Genomic DNA, 22,855 nt, shown 5'->3' with positions numbered 1-22,855 from the left:
TGTGACTGTGTGCTGATTTTACTGCCCTCCTGGAAATTAAACTGAGAGCTGAGGGAAGGAGTTTGAGACAGAAAAGAGGAATACTGAAATGTATTCTTAAAATATGAAACTGTATTTAATTGATTTGATGTAATATTCCTCTTTCCAAAGTTATAATTGAAGAAAAGATATAACACAACAAATGAACTTGAATTAATGTCCTAGAGAGATGTGAGAGTGATATGGTCTACATGTAGTGATGTTTGCACTCTAACCACACTTCTTTGACGACTGCAGTATTTATAAGGACATGTATCTTTACCTTGAGGGCACAACTGGAAACAATTTCTCAGTTAATGGCACCAGTTGTGAATCACTTATAATGATGAACTTTTGTTTGTTTTCTTTAAAAAAAAAAAAAAAAGGTCTCATTTGCAAAGTCTCATAAATAATGCTATGACTTAGGTGTGTTTTTTACACTCATCAAAACAAGAGAGAAAAAAAAATACATTAAATAAAGGAATTGATTCTGTGTCCAATGAGAAGAAATTGTAGGTTAATGTCAGAGTAACATGTTTATGTTTAAATCCACTACAGTATATGTCAGCAGGGAAAGGACTTATATTTGTAAATGAATTTGCCCAGTACTGATTTTATATATATATATATATATATATATATATATATATAGATAGATAGATATTGGCCATATCATAAAATTAGATATTTGTTTCTTCCTGATGCTGGAATATGAATGTTTAACAGGACATGATTAATTTATAGTGGCTTCCAACATCTAACAGCTGCAAAAAAAAGAGGTCAGTGGGTAGTTCTCAAGTGTGTATATTCCAATAAAATGAGTTTTTGTGATTTTAGAAAAAACATTTTTTTCCAAAGTTTAGAGCCAGTCTACACCAGTGTGATATGACCCAGACAGACATGGGGAAAGAGGGAATTGTCTTCCATAAACTTTGGAATGCAGGCAACTTGCTCCATGATTTGAGAGAAAAGTGCTTTCATATGTGAGCTAGGTGACAATCAAACAAAAATTAACATCTTCTTTGTCTGGCTCTTCGGCGTGAAAGACACTTCATTCACACTATGTGCTTTCTGTGGATGGTGAAGAGTTTATTTGTTCAGTTCAGGTTTTGTGGTTCATGTTTGGGGAATGGTGGAGTTTACCTTCCAAAGACTTGGATATTTATGAGGATTTTAAACATGTGATTTTCCCATCTGCTCCTTTCCTCTTGGGTGTTTAAAGGAAAAGCGTCAACGTCTAACACGTACCATTGAAAATATGGTTTTATAAGAAGCTACTGAAAGGGGCGGTGTGTGTTTCACCTTTCCCAGGTCAGATATACTGGACCCCTGAAGCCAGTTTCTGGTCACAGCTGTTGAAGTGAGACGTGTCAACATGAAGAGTTGCACTACCTCTGCCATTTCACAAGACGAATAAACAAAGTCTTAGGAAGGTAAAAAATATGGCCGCTCCTTGGCCACCTTGAAGACGGTGGAAAAACAGAGGCAAATCTGCACAGAATCAAATAACTTCTTGCTGGGAAGATTGTCCTCATTATCCCACAGTCCACCTTCTCCACTGGACTGAAGAACACACAAGTAATATTTCCTGGAAGCAAGTAAATTCTTCACAATTACTTACCTCTATTTTTTTTAATCAGGATTCAGCTGCCAGCTTGCTCACATTTGACTACTCAATATTAGATCACTGACACAGTCTTTACCGTAACATAGTCTCTAAACTCTGCCCAAACTGCAGGGAACGTATAACAATAGAAGCTTTGTTCAACCAACAATTCTTACCTCAGTATTCTCCGTGTCTCCTGGATTTTTGAGGCTGATACTGATATTGACATTTAAGAGTGAGAACAATCTAATAACAGTATATTGCTGATAGTAATTTTATATTATATATTTATAATTTTACAATAAGTACACATAACATTTTACAAACAATCCTGATAGAGATCTAGATATTTGTTTTTCTGATTTTTTTCAGCTGGAAAATCAGTTTGTCAGTGCTTTCTAGAAGTCAAACTGAACACAATATTTCTAAATTACCTCAAACCTAGTTTGGCATTTCAGTTCTTGTTATTTATCAACTACCATCTACACCAATACTGATACTCACTGCAAAAAGCTAACACTGGCCTTTATGTTGGCCGGGAAAAAACAGATGTAAAGGGAGAATGAATATTTGACTTAAATTCTCCTATGTGTTTTGAAACGTATGCTAATGTTGCTCTGTATCGGCTGGTGATCAGCAATTGTTTGCAAATATAATATGCACAACACAAGGAAAAAACTAAATGGGACATCGATCAAATCAAACATTTCCATACAATAGTTAAATTAAAAGTCAGTAGCCTTCTATTTATATAAGACTTGCTTAAGAATGTACAATATACAGTATATTATGTATCTCTGTGTGGGGAATGTTTGAGCTGAGTAATGACTAGGAAATTTAGAGCTGAGTGAGAAAAAGTGGAAGGGAAGGATAAAGTCTACAGAGTGGCTTGACGAGGGAAACCAGGGACGGGTGAGACATATTTTTGGTCTGTGGTATGAATTCCATACTTAAACCAGAATGCTAGCAGCCTGAACATGGAAAGGGAGATCTCAGGAGAGGACTGCTGGGAGCTGACCAGCAGTCGTCCCAGACAGTACTTCTCTGTTAGCTCAGAGTCTGTCTTACCTCTTTGAAGCTGCAAACCTGGCAACAACTAAAGTCCCTGTCAGAATGAAATGGATCACTTGCTTCCTTTTTGCCGCAATTCAAGCCTATAGGTGAGAAAACCCCTTCGGCGCACAGGTTTGTGGATGCGCACACACAGGTTTGCTCATACGGAAAATCGGCCGATCTCTCAGTACCTGTAGTGATGCTGGAATTTCACACCAGCTCTACAGAATCCACACCTCCACCTTCCAGCCACAAGTAAGACAGATGCATCTTTGCACCCCTCTTCCAGGTAGGATCTGCCATGTTGTGATGGTGGTTCCACGTCTCTCAAGCCGTTTCTTCTCAGGACTATTTTTGATGATCTTTCTCTTCTACCGGGAGATTATATGTAGGCTGTTACAGTAAGGGAGAGGAAAGTATGCAGGTATCGGTTGTCATCTTGCTCCCGCTGTTGCATTTAAAACAATGGTTTATTTGCAGTGGGCTTAATTCTGAAGCTCTTTTGCTTTCTCATTAATCATCTGCAAGTGTTCAGAGTGAGCCTTTAAGCACTATAAGGGGCGAAGGTGCAATCATAAATCAGCTAACTTTATCCATAAATTTGCTAAAGCTTTCAGTCTGTAAGTACTGAAACCATTAAATACAAATGGGTACGAATAAAATAAGAAAAACAATCCGATATGGTGCACAGAGCTTGTACATATTGTAAGGAACACTATACACATTTTAAGGGGCCATATCCCTCAGTCTCTGTCCTGAGGGCAGTGGAAGTACTTCAGTAGGGGGTTCTCTAGTCTGATTGGGTGCAGATGTGATACTTGTCCCCATAGAGAAACCAGTTGGACTGGTGGAGCCCGGCCACTGCAGTATACCTAACCTTCCTCACTTCAGTCACAAAAAATCAAGCAAAAAACATCAAAGTACTTCTAAATTATTGAGTCCCAGAGTGGGTGGGGGGGCTTTTAAATAAGCCAGCTCACCCAATTAGGCTGCATCAACAAAGTGGCACTGCTGCTTTACAGCAGAGGTTGATGTTTCTGCCTGACAGGTTTAGCTGTTCCTGGAAACTTTTTAATTTCAGTGATGAAGTGGTAAAGGTGAGTGGAGTGGGGGTGTCAGGAAAAGGGCAAAGAAACTTCTAGTGGCCAGAGCTTCACCAGGGCTTTGGTATTTGGCATTAAAGACATAGAAATATGTAAGTGTGTAACCTCCCTTTACTCATCCTTGATACATTCAGTATTAGTTTAGTTTTGGTATAACTGTCAATAGCTTTGGGCATGGTTTTAATTTGATTTAGGCCTGCATGTCGTTAGAGAAATGATATTTGACACATTCTGCGCCTCTGGTTGTAGGAATCACTGGTTTGACTGGTTTCCCATATTCTTTTGAAACCTCATTGTTTCCAGTGTCAGAAAACAAATCCCAAGTTGCAGAGTTGTTGTGAAACAGTGCCGTGTGTTTGCAAATTACATTCTTCTGCTCAGACACGTCCACAGTCAGCGTTTCCTCTGCGCGTCTGGAAACAAAGTTTAATTTACCACTCGGCAGTAAAGCCAATGTGCAATTTAGATGCAATCTGGAGGAGGTGTAACACAGCTGAAACACTAAACACGTATAAATAAAAAGAGGAGGACAACAGGAGCAGAAGACTTGGCCTTGGAAAGCTTTGTATAAAAGCCTTTCCACATGACCTTTGTGCATTTTAGGAAACCAGAGTATTACAGGTAACATAAAACTAGTTCCCAGCCAAAGCTTTTATTTATTGGAAATAATTCAGAGACTGCTCAGATTTTTAGTGGTCATCCTCATCTTCACTTTGAGACATCATCATTAAGTTTTCAGACTCACATCAGGCAGCCATGCACCCAGATTGTGTTGTCCTGACAACCAAGACATGACATCAACACATCTAATCATCAAACTGCTGTACATTTATTCTATAATTCTAAAAAAAAAAAAAAAGGGGTCTGATAAAATATACAATATATATCCAGGATCCTCCAGTGTCCAAGAAACTCCAGTAGTCAGGCATAAATGGTGTTAAACTTATAAACAGTCCGACACATTTAGTTTTACACCAAATGCTGCAGTGAAGTCACTTTACATGACATCATTCAGACCACCTGCTGTGGCTTGTCTACCTCATGGCACCCTTAGATACCACGATGACATCACAGGGAAAACAGACTCTCATTATAGCTCTGAGGTCACTGGTTACTGCTGAAGTCGTGTTTGCTACTTTGATCATAAAAGTTGCCCTAGACATTCCCTAAACCGTTTTTTCCCACATATTGTTTTATATCCAGTGTTGAAATCACAACACATGTGTTGGGATGGTTTTGTTTCAGATAACATGATGGAACACATAGAAAACATCTGTCTGGCTTTGCATTTAATTCTCCATAGGCCTTCACATTTCTTAGGTTGGGCTTTGTCGACTTTTCACATGAAGAATGTGTTCCAGGTTTAAACCATTTGCATCTAATTTATCCTTCCCAGGTTGGTACATGACATTGACCTTTTCGCACATGTATTCCCCACCATTGTGGTTAACCTGTACCTCTGGTCTGCTGCGCTCTGTGTGCACACAGGTCTCTGCTGAGCACACAGAGACACTCTGTCAAATATGCCTGGTATCTCAGAGTGGTCAGCCTCTCAAAGGAAGCTGTTGTCCCTCTTTTTTTCCAATTCTCAAGCCACAGCTCTGCATCCTGCTTTCTCAGTCGTGGGTCGAGGGATTATCAGACATGCACTCTGGCTCAGAATTTGAAGCGAGAATGGCTACTATTGGCTGTCCTGACAGTTGTAACTTATTTTTGTTTTCTGGACACTTGTTACAATAATGCACGCCTTACTACAAACATACATACTGACTACTACTTACTACATCCTAAATGGCAAAAATTTCCACTTTTGAGCAAATTAGTATGAGATCAATTTCACATTTCAAGCAAAAAAAATAAAGAAAAGGGGGGCGGGGATTAAATCAAATCAATGTCAACCCTTCTAGATGACCCACAAAAATTAAAATTAAAAGCCATCAGGCTGAGATGTAGCGATTTGATAGATTTTAAAAATGATGACAAAAGGAATGATTTTTCTTAATATACCTGGTACATTAACTCTTAGGCAAGTTCCCACACAGCCAAAATTCCCATTGTCATCATCGTGTTAGGTACAAGTTAATGCTATTTATCATTTAAACAGTAGTCATCATACTATACGCAATGCCACTGTAAAACTGCACTGACTACAGACACAGACTGCTATAGCAACCAAACATATTCAGTTTTTTGACATTTTGATGGATGCATATGTTAGTGAAATTCTCACTATTTTCTTCTTCTTTTTTTTATCAGTCCCAAGGTGAACAAAACCCCCAGTGAATGGTGAAACTCTCTTGCGTGAGTCCAAATGGATGCATTTATGAAAGGATCAGTTGTGTAAGCCAGGTAGAGTTTAGTAGGTCGTTCACTGATGCATATGCCAGACCCAAGAGGCGAGCAATGATTTGTAGAAATACCCAAACAAAAGCAGTTGCTAGGAAAATGTCTGTGTGAGCAACAAACTGGAGCTGAGGATGGAATCAACTACATCATTCACCGGTAGTAACTGAAGCCCAGGAGCCAGTTGGACCCACTGATGGTTGTGTGTGTGTGTGTGTGTGTGTGTGTGTGTGTGTGTGTGTGTGCGTGTATTTATGCGCAGTTTTGATGCTGACAGTCAACACACCCATACTGGACACATGGGGCTCATATGAAATTCAGGAATGCACATAGATCAGCCATTACCAGTGTAGAGCCCTCACAATGCTCCAACAGAAATAAAACTAGCAGCTATAGTAGGACAAGTAGAGATTTTTTTTTTTTTTTTTTTATCATGGATGCGTAATGATGTTCTATACTCCAATGGTGCATGACAATAAACATGGTTTCATCCTCAATATAAGCTTGAAACACTACAGCTCATGCTATTTTTTAGTTGCCCTCTTCACCTCCTCATGTGCTGCCTTAGATTTGTCAATGTGGATAACCATATGGGAGGCAGACCCACTGGAACCTCCACTGAACAGCACACCAGCAGCAGCAGTAGCTAAAGAAACCTTACACTGTCAAAACAAAGTGCGGCCCACACATTTCAACTATGTGAAGAGAAACCAATGTGAAAGCCTGCGAAAGGAAATGTATATACACATAAACATGCACACATAAAGACAAAGACAGCCACAAACAAACCACAAGCAACAAGGACCACCCTGAATGTCTCTCTTTCTCTCTCTCTCTCTCTCTCTATGTGGTAAGATGTGCCTTCCTTACGTCTTTCTACCTGTCAGGGTGACAAAATGATCGACCGATGACTGTTTGTAAAGGTCAAAAGTCGCAGTTCAGCCTCATCCTGCCCTTGGATCAGCCAGGCTCCTCAGACCACAGCTGTTGCAGCTCTGTGTCTGTTATTAGCTTGATGTTTGCCCTCTGACACCAGGGTTTCTTTCTATCACCTTTTCCCTAACCTCATACTCAAGCTTGTGATAAAAGCCCCTTCACAGGCTAAGTAAAGACAGGCTATTTTTGCTGAAAGGCATTACCCCATGTGCAGAGAGGAAATGGAAGTTTTTCTCCCTCCACTCTCCAGCCTCATTATCAGCACAGGGTGAAACAACAGTGTTTATCTGGACTCTGTTGGCATGACAGTAGCTGAGAAACCGTACGCTTGTGGTCTGGGGACTGGAAGAAAGTGAGTGGTGACTTAAAGGTCAAGGGGTGACGTGTGAGGAAAGCAGTGAACCTACAGAGTGGGAAAATGTGTGTGTGTGTGTGTGTGTGTGTGTGCATGAGTGTTTTGGACTGGGGAGGCTCAGAGGGCTTTAAATGGAAATTCAGTCAAGTCTTGTGTTACACTCTTTTTTCCTCCTCGCCTCATTCCCTTCTTCCTGTCTGTCTGAGAGGGGGCTGACGAGGATTAGTGTGTGTGTGAACTGTGTATGTAGTGCGGCTTTGCCTGTGTGTCTGCAACTGCGTGTTCACAAACTATTCGATTCTGCCTCCGTGTGAATGATTCATGTAAATATAAAACATCAACACAAGAGGTAGAATTACACTATGACTTTTGTCCTGGCGCTGATTTTAGAGCTTGATTATCAAAATAAAAGCATGGCACATCATTTCAAAAACTGATTGACCATTTGACCGAATCATATCAGACCAGAGAATTAACAAAGAATCGAAGGGAAGGAAAGAAAGCAAAGCAGAAAAATAGAAACGTAACCATTAAGAGACACACATAGAGTGAGAGTTAAACTAAAAGGCAGTGTAGCTGTGAAGTCCTCTCCAGGAGAATGCATGTTTGATGCAGTGATCAGACCCAGATGTGTAGAGATCACAGCTGTGGGAAACATGACTGCGTTTAATATGGAGGGTTGAGAAACTGGCCTCACGTACAATATATGACTGAACATAGACTACGCTATCAATGTGACAACAACCACAAAAGCATGCAAATGTACACTCACTCATGCACAAAGACACAGACATCTAGAGGAGCACTGATTTAGGAAATGATAGCTGCTGACTGGGCCAACCTTGCTCCAGACATAGGAAGTTGCAGCATTGCCATGCTAACTCGAGAGACTGGAGGGCAGAGGTCCATCAGCGTCATGTGATAATGAGAGAAGTAGATACTTTTTGTTTTTCAATTTCTGAAGTCATAATTAAAAAAAATAGGAAGAAGCTACTGTCACACTTCCACTGGGAAATATGAACTAAAACATAGCCAGGGACATAAACACATACAGTACGATATTCTGAAAACACAGAACAACAGAACACTAACTGCTATTACCAGTGCAGGGTAACAGTCAGTCATTAGATGGACTATATGTCAAAGATTAGAGTTTCTTCTCTAAACACCAGTAATGCTGGTCAATCATTCTGCACTTTTTAAGCACCTTATTTTTCATTAGTTTAGTTTGTTTGTTTGGTTGTTTTTTTTTGTTTTTTTTTATCAAAAAAATAAAAAAATAAAGTTTAATGTATTTTAATTACATTTAAGTGATGCTATTTAAAAATATATTTTGGGTAAAAACCTTATACAACCATTAATAAATATGCAAATAAATAATTTTCATGTCATTATTCTACTTTCAAATACATTAAATTTCAAATGGATTTTCAAAAAGCTTTTGAAAAGGCTTTTAAATCTTCCTTTGTGTGTCTTCCTGTCATATTCTATCTGACAAACCAACTCTAGACTTTATACTAGACTCCTAGAAGTTTATTTCAATGTGATAAATCCTCTATTTTATAAATAAGTTTTACTTTGGAGTGGACTCTGTCTGCTATACACTATGACAGACAAGTTACAAGGAAAAGAAAGGGAAGTTCCTTCATGTTCTGTCTCAAAGAGAGGGAGGTTGGAGGGCAAGGACAAATTTAAGTTGCTCATTTCACAACTTGGCTTGACTTGACTGTGGCTTAGTGGCTTCTAGGGTGAGATGCCACTGGCAAAACCTGGGAAGGCAGTGAGTGCTTAGGAAGTTTTATATTAGTGAAGCGTCTGCCAAAAATGGTTTCATATTTTTTCCACCGTGGAGCAGAAGGTATTACTGCTCTATGCTTCCAAGCTGTTTGTTTTTAAAGGATCTCCATTATATTGCATCAAAAGTCTAATCATGCTACCTTATTTAAACTATTTGGGGATATATTATGAATAGTTATACCTGTCTCCATGAAATGTGTGTTGAAGTGATTCTCACTTGAGACTGTCTGAGTGCTTTCTTGCTTTTTGCCCAGTGCACAAAGGGACAGGCTGCAGTTCAGGAACAATCTGTTCATAGAAGATAAAGAAAAGGATGTTTTTAATGAGTCATTTTAACCCTGAAAGATTTCCTGTTTGATCATGTGTATTTGATGAAATTCAGTGGAAATTACACAACAATGGTTGCAAAAATTGGAGGAAGTGAATAAGAGGAAGCTCATTATCTCCTCACGTTATTGAATAATGAGTTACATATAGTTTCTTATCCTTCCAAATCCATTATTTAATATACATGTGTAACAATAGCTCAGGAGATGATGGTGACCATTTTAAATGTTTGATCGATGCTTTGGCTGTTTTGGCTTTGCCTTTTTGCTGTTTATAAGATTTCTTTTGCTTGTGTTTAACTTGGTGTTTATCTGTTCCAAATCAATCATCCTCAGGGGTCAATTAAATTAATAAACTGAAGTGAAAGCTCTGTCTGTTCAAATGTATTTACATATGCAGCCCACTGCCCTTCCATGTGACAGGAAACTGAAAGGAGAAAGCAAAGAGAAAGTCTTCCTGGTAGTTGTGTATCACAAAACTATACACACTTACACAGTCAAACGGTCAGTATCAGATCACAGTTTTGCAGAATACAGACGCAGGAGCTGCAATAAGAGCTGCACTCGGATTTCACTGATACATATCAGCAAAATTAACAGGTCAGTTACAAAACTTTAACTTGTATCTATCACTGTAAATCAGGCTGAATGTGCAGAATATATTTACAGATTGTGCAAACGATTGTGCAAACTTCACTTTGATTTTATGCCTAGATTTTGCTTAACACTTTATGCAGATTTTGCTGAACACAGTTTACATAAAGGAATGGAAACCAGATGTACTGTCAGTGTAATCAACCAGCTGCTTTCAGGAATATTATATTGTTCAGTGGTTTTTATTGACACATCTCAACATAAACTGTGTGAACAATATGTCTGAGCTTCAGCACATTCAGTTTGAAATAAAATAATGGATGTTGCGTTAAAGTGCCGTGTCTCAGCTTTAATTTTAGTAGGTTTGCAACTATTTTGAAAGGACTATGTGGGAGATATAGACCTTTTAACATATAGAGCCCAAATTGCAAATGTTCAAAAGTAAGTGGACACTTCGATCGTGTTTCTTATGCAGCTGTGTGTTGTTTCAACATTAAAACTGACATGTGGCTCAGACTTGATGAAGAATTTGAGGTGATGTCTGTCAACATGACAAGTAACAAGGTGACCGTGTATGTGAAGAAAATAATAATGAGGTTCCAAAAAATTCAATCGAAAACATATCAAAGGTAACTGATTTGCCAAAATCAACAGTTTGAAAAAAAAAAACAACTCAGTAAAACTAGAAAATGGCAAAACGAGCTGGCAGATCAGGATGAGTGGAAAATCATTTATATGGTGAAGAGAAACCCCTTTATGACTGCACAGCAAGTCAAGAATGCTCTCCTGGATGTAGATGGATGACATTTATTGGAGGTGTTTATTATGGATTTTATGGTGTTCCAAAACTGTTTGGGATTTTTTTTTTAATCATTAGAGAGACGTTCTTTATAATACTAAGATTTAGCCTTGCAGGCCAATGTCTTGAATATATTTCTAAATTGCCTGTATGTTTCCCAATCAGCATTATGGCAGGGTGGCAGCGGGCGCAAACAACTGAAAACAGCTGTAAATACAGCAGAGCTGCGGTTTTACGACACAGGAAGTAAACAAACAAATTAGTTTTCAACAACAGAAAACTTGTAAATATTCCAGCAGGTAACTCATCAAATTAGAAGAATATTAAGTTATTAGTAAATTAACCGGTTACCCAAAAGAGTCAAGAGAAACAAAAAGTAGAAGAAGAAAGGAGCAGCCAGGAAATCAAGCCGTTCAGTTAATTAACCGCTTAAGCTTAGACGACCACATGCAAAAAGATGGAGATATTCAAATGTCTTAAATTCTGCTTTACACATTTTATGATGGAGAGTTTGTAGTGGACATGAAGGCAGCTTCAGCGGCTTTGTGACATGTGAACCGTTGAGGTTAGTCATCAACAATGACACCTGAGAGAGTATTTTATATTCAGCTCCCCGAGTCTCCCTTTTTACAATATCAAAACAACAAAACTTCTTATAGTAGATGCGAGTAGCCTTCCTCTAGACACCAGCCGGTGTTTGAGTTTGAGCCAGTAGAGCAGGTCAGGCTTTGGGTCAGCCCTGCTCCGGCCTCTCCATGGCCGGAGGAGAGGGGACCTGTGTTAGGACATGAAGCCAAGAATGTCGCGGCCCTCAGCGGATTGAGGAATCTTAGGAAAGCTAAGACGGGACGCTCTGCTTCGCCTCTCCAGATCCCGAAACTGGTCCATCAGGTAGGCGTTATCCTTAGTCAGTTCTTCGGTCCGAACCAGTAATTAGTCCTCATTTGCCCCGATGCATTGTTCTAGTAAGGAGACGTGTTCTCTGAGAGTATCAAGGGAGATGTAAACGCTGCTCGTTTTGGTTGGATCAGATCCACCTTTGAATCCAGATGAGTGACCATATCAGTCTCGATCTGTTGTATACCACCCCATAAAGTTTGTAGGGAGAGCTGGTACTGTTAATACGGTGCCATTGTTCTGCCGATCAGTATACAGCCGTCGTGCCACGAATCGGTGTGTTTTGCTGAGCTACAGGTGAAGGTGCAGACAGGCGCTTGAGCTCACTCATGCTGCGGCCATCTTGACTCACGCTGCTCGCATACGAAAAGAAACCAAAAATCAAGCCTTTATGGAAATGATGAAAAGAGGAAAGTGCACTTAAAAAGATAAGGATAAATTCACAGTCCAGAGCACAGCACCTCACCTGTCAAACATGGTGGTGGTTCTGTTTCTGGCTGCCAATGGAAGTGACGCTCTGACATTTATTGATGCTTTCACTGCTGATGGGAGCAACAGGATCAGTGCAGAGGTATACAGGAGGTTTCTGTGAGCTCAGATTCAGCCAAATAGATCAAAACCCCTTGGACAACATTTCATCAATAACCTGATCTTAACCTGACTGAGCTGCACTGTACTCGCTGAAGACCGGACTGAAGGCAGAGAGACCCTGCAGCAAGCAAGAGCTGAGGGTGACTGCAGTGAGGGAAGATACAAAGCATCTAGTGATATCAGTCAGAGGACTTACCACAAAATATTACATTTGATGGTCTTGTTTGACTTCATCTGTCCAGTTGCTTTTGAACCCCTAAACTTTAAAAGGGCTATATCTATATACAACAGTTCTTTCAATACTGACGTAAACCCACTCAAATTAAAGCTGACACTTGGCTACCTGATGTTTTATTTTAAATTGAATGTGCTGAAGTTCAGAGCCTGAGATCTTTCTATTTCTGGTCTGGACTGTATGTAGTTAAAAAAGTAACTCACATTTTATGAAAAAATAATTCTAGGAGGGTATCAGAGCTAACTTTAAGATGAAATGTTTTTTGTTTGTTTGTTTTTGCAAACAATTTTCTTTTGTATTTTTTAGACAATGCTCATGGAGACAAACGCACCTTCCTCCCAGTTCCCTGGCAATCACAGCCACACCAATATCACTTGTTCCCGTGACAACATTTTGAAGACAGTGGTTTTTCCTGTTCTCTACTCCGTCCTCCTCTTGGTGGGGCTGTTACTCAATGGCGTGGCAATGTGGGTGTTTTTCCGGATCCCCTCGCGGTCTCACTTCATCATATACCTGAAGAATATCGTGGTTGCAGATGTCATCATGACCTTTTCCTTCCCTTTCAAGGTTTGGTTAAACTGGTACCACTTCCCAATAAGGCACACTTTAAGGGGGGGGGGGGTCATAAGTTATAACTAATTGCTTTTTAATTGTTATCAAACCATTTCTAATAGATTTGTTATTGGTCATTCATAACAAACATTTTGGTTGCCAGGTGTTTAACAGTAAAATTCTGTTTGTCCAGGTGTTGTCAGACTCCAACATGGCATCCATTGGCCTGCGTATATTCGTGTGTCGAGTTTCCTCTGTGCTCTTCTACCTCACCATGTATATCAGCATCCTCTTCTTTGGCCTCATCAGCATTGATCGCTGTAGGAAGACCCTCAAGCCCTTTAAGGGGACTAACGCATCCCGGCTGACCCGTCGGAAGCTCCTTTCAGGGGCCATCTGGACCTTTCTGCTCGTTCTCTGTCTGCCCAATGTGATCCTGACATCTAAAACGCCGCCTTCTAAACACTTCAAGTGCAGCGACCTGAAGACAAAGGCTGGGCTGCTTTGGCATGAGGTAGTAAATCATGTCTGTCAAGTTATTTTCTGGGGCAACCTGGTGACTGTGGTAGTATGCTACACTCTAATCACCAAAGAGCTGTACAAATCCTACTCCCGCACCAAGTCCCACAGCGCTGGAGGGACAATATGTCAGGCACCAAGCAGGAAAACGACTCGCTCGCCCCAGCAGGCCAAAAGAAAAATTAATGCAAATGTGTTCCTGGTTCTGGCAGTGTTCTTTGTGTGCTTTGTGCCGTTTCACTTTGCCCGTGTGCCGTACACTATAAGCCAGACCCGAAAGGTCTTTGACTGTAAACTCAAGCTCTTCTTCTTTCAGCTGAAGGAGAGCACTCTTTTCCTCTCATCCCTAAACTCTGTTCTAGACCCGCTCATCTACTTCTTCCTCTGTAAGTCCTTCAGGACCACTCTGTTCAAGACCCTGCAGCTGCCTCCTGGCACCTGCAGCTGGCTGACAGGGAGAGGGTCAGAAGTGGATACAGGCGACACCCCTCTGAGAGACTCCTCTGCCAGTATATAAAACCACTGGACATGATCAAGACTTTTGTAGTGTGGTAGTGGTATTTGATAATAATGTCGAGAATTGGTTCAAATCCAATTTGAGCTTTGTGATTAAACATTAGAGGACATACAGTAGGTGACAGTCACGGTCATGTGTTTTCTGTCATTTGCAGTCCCAGAGTCTGTCCTACTGGCAGAAATGAAATGTGAAGGCCATAGCACATATTTCTGTTCATGATATGATCATCGTCACAATGCCATGCCTTTAATAATCAAAGCATTGTAACTAACAGTAATCAGCTGTTTTGATTGTTTTCCTTTCTGTTCTCTATAACAACATTAAATTTCTCTTCTGTTTTTTCATGCCCATTACTCTTGAGATATTCATTTACAGGCTGAAAATGAATCTCATTTTAAGGACAACCACAGTATTCATCTATAATAGCCGACCTGTATACTAAACCTCAAGTCTTAGGCTACAGATAAACACCTGTCGGTACACTGACATGTCTTTTTGTTGAGGTTGATGTTTGTGTTAGAACTGATAATCAAACCACACAGCAGGTTAATGTGTCCAAATAAATCATCTGACGTCATATGACGGTGTCATTTTGTTTTTCTTGTTCACTTGCCCTCACTTATCAAGTCCATGGATACAACACAGCAGATAAAGCACAGAAGGAATTAGAAAGTAGTCAAGAACAGACTTCACATAACAGGGATTTTCCTACTGGCTTCTGTTACAACCGCATTAACCAAAAGACGCATGCCTATCAGTTTCATAATAAGACAAGGATAAAGGAGGCAACACACACAAAATACACTCTTATGAGTTCTAGTCAGAGGTGTCATTTTTCACATCTCCAAATCTAACCATGAGTGATATGTCTCTTACAGTCTTTCATTAGGTAAGTGCAAAATATATCATGTCTAGACAGTTAATGATAATAATAAACATAAAGATAATAGTGCTGTTTTTAGTTGTGGTAGTAAAAGTGTGAGCCAAGAGTAAAGAGACAATGCCTACATCCTACATCATCACTACATCATCAATGCTGCGGCATCACGCTGGTGAAAAAAAAATGATCCTATCTCTCACAGGTTGTGAAAAGAGGAGCATTTAAGTTTAAAACATCTCATCCAGTAGAAACAAAGAAACCTGCATAGTCAGAAATTGCTTCAGTGTAGCCTGAAAACAAATGGTGTACCACAATGGATGTTATTTGAAACCCTTTTCCCCCCACAACAGCTCACTGCTCACAGATTTGCATCCGTCCGGCTGAAGAGGCTGACACATTTGTAATTTCTATTGTGAAGGTCTTCATCTCCCAGGCTGCACAGTGCGGAGTTAAGGAGATAACCATTCTTGGTGAGTGGCTCAAACACAGCTTTCTAAAAAAAGATTATAATGACATGTCATGGAATGAATCAAACATTTGATATTTGGCTGTTATCATTTGATTAGAGGAAGGCATGTAGAGCACACAGTAGACTGAACCTGTAAAATCTCAAGACCACCTCAGCATGGCTTAGATTTGGTTTATTGAACTGTTTCTGTTCATGTGTGTTACTGAGAAGAAGATTTAGGCCCAGTCACTAAACTTTCTCACAATGTAATGGTCATAAATGTGTAAGTGTATTAATTCTATCAAGTTTATTTCCCAGGAGTGTTAAATTAGCTTTCCAGCTCAGATTCATATAGTTCAAACAGGCATTTGCTGTTTCTTTGATACCAGGTCATTACTGTTACAGCCCAGTCTCCTTACATTCACTGATAATTGCAGTCTTAAATGACACTGAATGTATAAATTTCTTTAGTGCATATACTGATTAGATGAATCCAGGTCAAACCCTTGGTGATTACATTTATCCTATCCAAATTAAAAGTTGTCAAATAGAAGCAAAGAAGTAAAATAAGCAGTGAAGCAACTGAGATCTGTTGTGCAGAGGGGACTGCACCTCAATATCAGAAAGATGTCCCTAAAATCTGGTAGATTCTGTGTAGTGTATTCAGCCTGATAATATGTGAAAAAGAACAATACAAATCCACTCCTTTGTTGTTGTATTCAAAGTGGTGAAAACAAATCCAAAAATTGCATAACTTCCCTGATTCAGTGTCAAAAGTGGAAGTGTCAATTTCAGCATCCAGGATGCATTCAAATGCTTTGGTTGAGCTTTGACAAATTATAGTAACAAATGTTTTTTAACCAAATGATAAACGCAAATCAGATCCAACTGGGCAAACTGGAAAAATTCAGAGCAGTGGTAGTTTCAGTCTCAAATGACGACCAAGCAGGGGCCAATACTGGCGAAACTCTGCCCCCTTGACCTCAGACTTTCACCGAATCATTTATTCTAAAAGCCCTCAGCTTTTGAGGAATCCAGCCTGAAACTGTAATGTTATTTGATCTGATCACCGACATAAACCAGATCAGGGTTAGAAAGCTTAAAGGGTTGATGTCTGCATGTTTTTTAATTCCAGATTTTAAGATGGAGACCAACAACATCTCACACCTCTCCTCCGACTGTGCTACTTTCAGCCTTGTGACTGTAGATGTGGCTGTCTCGTACCTCTTCTTCTTCCTGTTCCCCATTGCGTTACTGCTCAACGGGGTAGCAGCGTGGGTGTCTTTGCACCTCCGCTCCACCTCTACCTTCATCGTGTATCTTAAAAACATGGTGGCTGCTGACCTGCTCATGACTCTGACACTCCCTCTGAAGGCGGCCAGCATGCTTCCTGGAGCAACACTTGAGCTGAGGGCGTTTGCCTGCCGTTACTCTGATGTCATTTTCTACTGCTGCATGTACACAAGCATTGCTTTAATGGGTGTCATCAGCCTGGACCGGTTCTTCAAAATTGTTAGACCATGTGGAAAGTTGCTAGGACAGAATGTATCATTCAGTATTGTGATGTCCGCCTTGGTTTGGGTGGTGATATTTGGCAGCACAGCGATCCCAACCATCATTCTAACTAACCAGGATCCTATTAATATGACAGGGAATTTTTGTATGTCCCTGAAAAGCCCAGTGGGATTGAAACTTCACAAGTGTGTGGTTGTATGTATGGAGATTCTTTTCTGGCTTATCAGCATATTGATTGTGTTTTGCTACATGTGCATCACCATGAAAGTCCTGCAGTCCTTCAGAAACTCTGGGAGCAACAACAGCCAAGGGAAGAAGAAAACCAAACTCAGAGTCTTCTTGATCCTCCTTGTGTTTTTTGTGTGTTTTGTGCCTCTCCACATATTGCGCATTCCTTTTACACTGTATGAAATCTTTAACGTTAAGGTGTGCACTGAAAGGTGGTTGGTGATAGTTCATCACTTGGCCCTGTGGGTGTCTACCACCAATGCCTGTCTGGACCCTTTTCTCTACATCTATCTGTGTAGGGAGTACAGAGTCAAACTGGCTGACATGGTGAAAGCTAGAGGGATCTGTGTTGGGTTACATTCAGGTGAAAATGAGGATGATTGAAATATGGAGCTTCCTGGATGATTCAGTCGTGAGTCATCAAAATGAGCACCTTTAAGGAGTTGGAGATATGATAAGATGTTTGTAGTCATAAATATCACAAATGAGTAACTCAGGAAGCAAGAGAGACTCTTGATCTTCAGATGCCATGTTGTACTGTTGCCCTATGTTGCCCTCTAGTGCTCTAATGCATAGATTAGCATCTACTGAAGCTAAATGTGTACTCAGAGAAACAAGGTAGAAGAAACAAGGTAAATAAAAAAAACATATGATAAATATGAAATACACTTTCTTACTTTCTTTCAAGTATTCATAATGCAACACTGTTTGAATCCCATACTGAGGTGTTACTGTGAGCCCTCTATTAACACATTTGAGTTTGAAGTCATCTTTTGTTTTGTTTTTCTGTGATGGGGTCACTGCAGATATAGTCCCACCATTACCCGAGTGTCTCAGTTATAATGTAACAGCCTTGTCTCCTGTTGGTTTTTAGGGGAGGTTATAAATGAACAGTATAATAAAACATAAATGATAAATAATATAAGAGGGACAATGTTTATGTGCATGTTACCCCCTTCATCATTATTACTGCCACTGTCTGTGAAACATTACTTAAATGTGCACTCAAAATATATTTTTCTGCACAAAAGAACAATAAACAGTAATTGCATCCGACATAGCTTTGGTCTATTATTTCAAGGGCTTAATTAAATGGTAACATAAATCTTTCCACAACAATTCTTGTAAAACCTGTATCCATATTCAGTAACTTCCCTGCCACAGAGCATTTGCCAAAAGTTCATTTCTTTTATTTGAATGAATTTCTTATATTCTGTTTTTCATGGCCTCGTTAAATGATTTCATTAACTTTAATTGCTTTCTAAGTAATAAACTATTAGTAGTTTCAACAGTATCCTCCTCAGAGCTGCCAAACAGCAGCATTAAAAATTTGAATTAAATATCAATGCCCCACAATATTGCAGCCTACACTGCAACAATCATTTAAACTACTATTACAATTTACCAAATATGTTTAGCTGGTTTGCCAGAAATGAAAGTGAAGCCCCGCAGAGGATACATTTTCTTGACAGCTATTGACCTTCTTCTTTTTAAGACAGTAAGCTTTTTGGTCAGTTTTAACTGAGACCAATGCCACTGTATCAGTGTGAGACAGTGATGGTGAGTGGGGTGGGGGGGGGGGGTGGGGGGGATGATGATGCATATTTAGCTTTCCACGTGATGCTCAGATCTAGGACAACAACAGTTTCATCTAGCAGCATGTCAATAATATGAACTTTTTCTATGCAAATGGCACAAAAGTGCAGAGTTCAGGTTGAGGGCTCTTGTCTGTAAACAACCAAAAATGCCTCCTTTGCTCAGCTCAGTGTCAAAGGTGAAACAGGGGTAGTGATTTTTCTCAGATACACGTGTAGGTCAGAGGAGGCACGGCGCAACCTGAATCCAGTACGCCTTCACCCCATCCAAACTCGAGTGTATGACATCCTGTTTTGCTTTTGTCTAAAGACCAGTAGGTTTTTCCTATTTTTGCATATGTTCTGATGAATTGCCATTCTCATCACAGCTGAAATGTTGATTTGTTTGTTAGGAAAATCAACAGTGTTTCTTTAACACCTACCATGTCAGTGCTATTTTCACACAGGTTCATTTTGCAACTTTGTGGTTGAGCAGAGTGGGTCAAGTCATCAACTGTAAGTTATTATCTAAATGTATCTTAATCTCATGATTAGTTCATAATCTATAGTGTTTGATCTATGATAGGTTAACTTGGATTCAGTTGAATCTTTTAAAATCTTTTAGTCATCTTACAAAACTTCATAGAATTCACTACAAGACAAGGATATGTTTCCAGAAGTAACAGCATCATTCTGAAAAGTCTAAATCAATAAATATCTTATCAATATTGCATTTTTTTTATTTCTAAAACCAACTGTTTACACAGCTAAGACATACTGTAAAGCTATGGTTTGCATTTGAGTTTAGGAAAAATTTGTCAGCTCTGTTCTGCACAGAGAGTAACGCACGAGAGAAACTGTTTTACTTTGAAAGTTAGTCACACTAATTTCTGATCTCTATGTGTCTCTAAGATTGTGTGTGTTTAATGAGTTGAATTAGTGACCTCTTTATCTGCTCTACCTTGTAAAGTAAATAAGAAAAAACAAGAAGCCGTGCCACGACAGGTAAGCCTATAATAGACCTACTAATTCTGAATTTTTATTGAAATATATTTACACTTAATCATTTATTTACCTTTTTAACAGTTAGAAAATCAGGGACATGGCAGTATTGCCTATATATAACAGTAAATATAAGAGTTGGAGAATAAGCATAAATGTATAAATGTATGATAGAACCATTTATAATAAAAATTTTGCCTAACAAACATATTCATTTACATTTCTGTGTCAGAAGGAACACAATAAACAACACACTCCCTTTACTTCACTCAGACTCTGACAGGTGACGGAAGATGGATGGATGGATGGGTCCTCGCTTTGACAGAAACCAGCAGAGTGAGTCGCACAGAAGCCACACCCCTGATTTTACATGAGGGAAAAAACACTAAGTTAGGCCAGACAAATTATTTTCCTGTTCTGTCACTATGGGACACTGTTCAAATAATGAACTGTTCAAATAATATTGTGCATATTCAGCAGGACTATCTGTTCAAAATATAGTCAGTTACTATATAACCTACTGTTCTTGACAACGGTGGGTTCTGTGTGTTCTCCTCAGGTGCAGTGATGCCATCGACTCAGATGTCTCCTGATAATTCCGAGTGTGACAGTTATATGTACACGAAAAATGTCGTCCCAATTCTCTACTTTTTGATGTTTCCCATAGCGTTGTTGCTGAATAGTGTGGCAGCCTGGGTGTCCCTGCACCTCAAGTCCACCTCCACCTTGGTGGTGTACTTGAAAAATCTAGTAGCTGCCGACGTTATTATGACCTTGATTATCCCAGTCAAAGCAGCAAGTGACTTGTCAGGTGCTTCTGATGCATTATTTGAATTTTCATGCAATTATTTCAAAGCCATTTTCTACAGTGCACAGTACACATGTATTACTTTGTTGGGCCTTATCAGTCTGGACCGTTTCTTCAAGATCATGATACCCCGGAGCAAGCTGTTTGGTCAGAATCTGACCTTTAGCAAACTGATATGTGGCTCAGTCTGGCTAGTACTCTTTGGAGGCACAGCTTTACCAAATATTTTAAGTAACCAATCAGTAGCCAATATGACAAAGCCCAGCACTTGTATGAAGTTTAAAGGACCAGCTGGACTTGAAGTCCATCAAATGGTTGTGATTTACCTGAACGTTCTCTTCTGGCTCATCAGTGTGGTCATTGTAGTTTGTTACATTTCCATCGCCAACAAGGTTATACAGTCTTTTCGAAAATCTGGCAGCAATAACAAGAAGGGAAAGCAGAAGATAAAACTACGTGTCTTTATGACTGTCATTGTGTTTTTTGTATCGTTCACACCGTACCACATTGTCAGGATCCCATACACTTTTCAACAAGTCAAAAATTCCAAAAGTTCATGCCCTTACTCAGAGAGTAAGTTTGGCAAGGAGTTCAGCCTCTGGCTTGTCAGCACAAATATCTGTATGGACCCACTTCTCTATGTCTTTTTGTGTCAAGAATTCAAGGAGAAACTGCTGTCTATGATGAAAAATATCTCCGTCTCATTTAAAGTGTCTTCAGCAGCCAAAGCAGAGGCTAAGTGAGTGACTGAGGTCATGAAGTTTTTTATGATAAAGAGTGAGCTCAGATGTTCCTGCAGAATTTCTAGACTTGGATTATTGTTTCACGTATTTATTAACATTTTGCTATTTACTGCTTTTACGTTCTATAATCCTTGTTGAAGTTTGCTGTGCTGGTGTTTGTGTGTGTGTGTGTGTTTGTGTGTGGTTCTAGATAGCTTGAAAACCACAAACAGGAAATAAAATAGGAATGTGTTTGATAAACAGTATGAGACAAGGGGGGGATATTATTATGCTGTTTATGTGTGAACAAAACACGCTTCTACAGTAACTGTGGAGGTTCAAAATCAGCAGGCAAATAGAGAAAGGAGGAAGGAAAGAGAAAGAGATGTAAATCAAGCTGCCATGCAAAACAAGTTAAGTATCTATAGTTAACATTTGCATCTCACACTGAAGTCTTATAATGTTTGTGGTAACAGTAAAATGGCTCATGTCTTTAATGGAGTTCTGCAGATGTGCAATGTGTCTATCAGCTTATGTCAACAATTTGTGGCATGCTTATCAGTGGTCAACATGGATGGGCGCAAAAAGGACCAAGTCAGATTTACTGTACTGATATATTTTTACTGCATTGATTTTCCTGTATTCCCTCTATAAAAATGTGGAAAGCTGTAAAACAAGCTGTAAATCTTCTGCCGGTAGTAAACAAAAATAAACACAAAATTGAGGCATTATTCTGCTTGGCCTTGTTTAAGTTTCAAAAACAAACCACATCTAGAATCAACTTGTCCCTTTATTCCAGCTGAGAAAGTGACTTATGTGATTGACGAATGTGATTATGTGGGGTTTATATTGTGGTACAATGCGATGTAACTGAAACTAAGAATGAAGTTGTTTTCTTTTGTCGAAATAGTTTTTTATGATTATTACTTAGAATTTACAGCCCACAGTTCTTGGAAATTCTTGGATAATTTACAGTGAAACATATTCTGATTAAACAGCAATTTCTGAGTTCACTTAAGTGTCACTTCTCCAGCTACTTTTTCCCTCATGTCATAATTCCTGGCCCAGCTCCAAGCAATATGACACAGGAAATCATGTTGTGTTCTCAGTACACACTATTTTTAGCACGAAAGCACAAAAGGGAATAAAACTGAAAAAAAATATATGAGTAGAATTGAATGTACTTGTATGTTGTATTTGATGGTAGTTATATTAAACATGACAAAAATACAGAGTAGGCCTATATGTACTACTATATGAACTCTTGCACAAACTTTCCTTTTCGTTTTCATAACATTTTTAACCACTTATTTAAAAGAGGTGAGGGGAAATCTCATGAGAGGCCTGGGTGTGTCATTCTCTTCCTCTAAAACCACAGATGCGTATATTTTATACCTCTGGTTGTTGGTGGTAAGAGGACCAGGTCTTGATGAGAAA

At 39.4% G+C, this 22,855-nt stretch overlaps 3 protein-coding genes across 4 annotated transcripts; all 3 read left to right on the top strand.

Annotated features, from left to right (window-relative positions):
* Positions 1-9,992: 9,992 nt before the first annotated feature.
* On the top strand, positions 9,993-14,820 carry LOC130167239 (P2Y purinoceptor 12-like). Of its 2 annotated transcripts, none has more exons than XM_056373213.1 (3): positions 9,993-10,137; positions 12,960-13,220; positions 13,399-14,820. In XM_056373213.1, exons 2-3 carry the CDS (start codon positions 12,963-12,965, stop codon positions 14,239-14,241), a joined length of 1,101 nt encoding a protein of 366 aa, XP_056229188.1. In that variant the 5' UTR covers positions 9,993-10,137; positions 12,960-12,962; the 3' UTR covers positions 14,242-14,820. The 2 variants fall into 2 exon arrangements, with proteins under 2 accessions (XP_056229188.1, XP_056229190.1); XM_056373215.1 differs by lacking the exon at positions 9,993-10,137 and adding an exon at positions 11,642-11,821.
* A 1,892-nt stretch (positions 14,821-16,712) lies between these two features.
* LOC130167734 (P2Y purinoceptor 13-like) lies at positions 16,713-17,696 on the top strand. Its single transcript, XM_056374214.1, has one exon. The coding sequence runs from the start codon at positions 16,713-16,715 to the stop codon at positions 17,694-17,696; it is 984 nt and encodes a 327-aa protein (XP_056230189.1).
* A 2,737-nt stretch (positions 17,697-20,433) lies between these two features.
* On the top strand, positions 20,434-21,439 carry LOC130167733 (P2Y purinoceptor 13-like). The gene has a single exon (XM_056374213.1). It carries the CDS (start codon positions 20,456-20,458, stop codon positions 21,437-21,439), a length of 984 nt encoding a protein of 327 aa, XP_056230188.1. The 5' UTR covers positions 20,434-20,455.
* The last annotated feature ends 1,416 nt before the right edge of the window (positions 21,440-22,855 follow it).

Source organism: Seriola aureovittata, chromosome 4 (genome assembly GCF_021018895.1).
Source record: "Seriola aureovittata isolate HTS-2021-v1 ecotype China chromosome 4, ASM2101889v1, whole genome shotgun sequence".
NCBI classification, from domain to species: Eukaryota; Metazoa; Chordata; class Actinopteri; order Carangiformes; family Carangidae; genus Seriola; species Seriola aureovittata.
The sequence above is the reverse complement of the archived record's forward strand: the minus strand, read 5'-3'. Positions and strand labels throughout refer to the sequence as shown.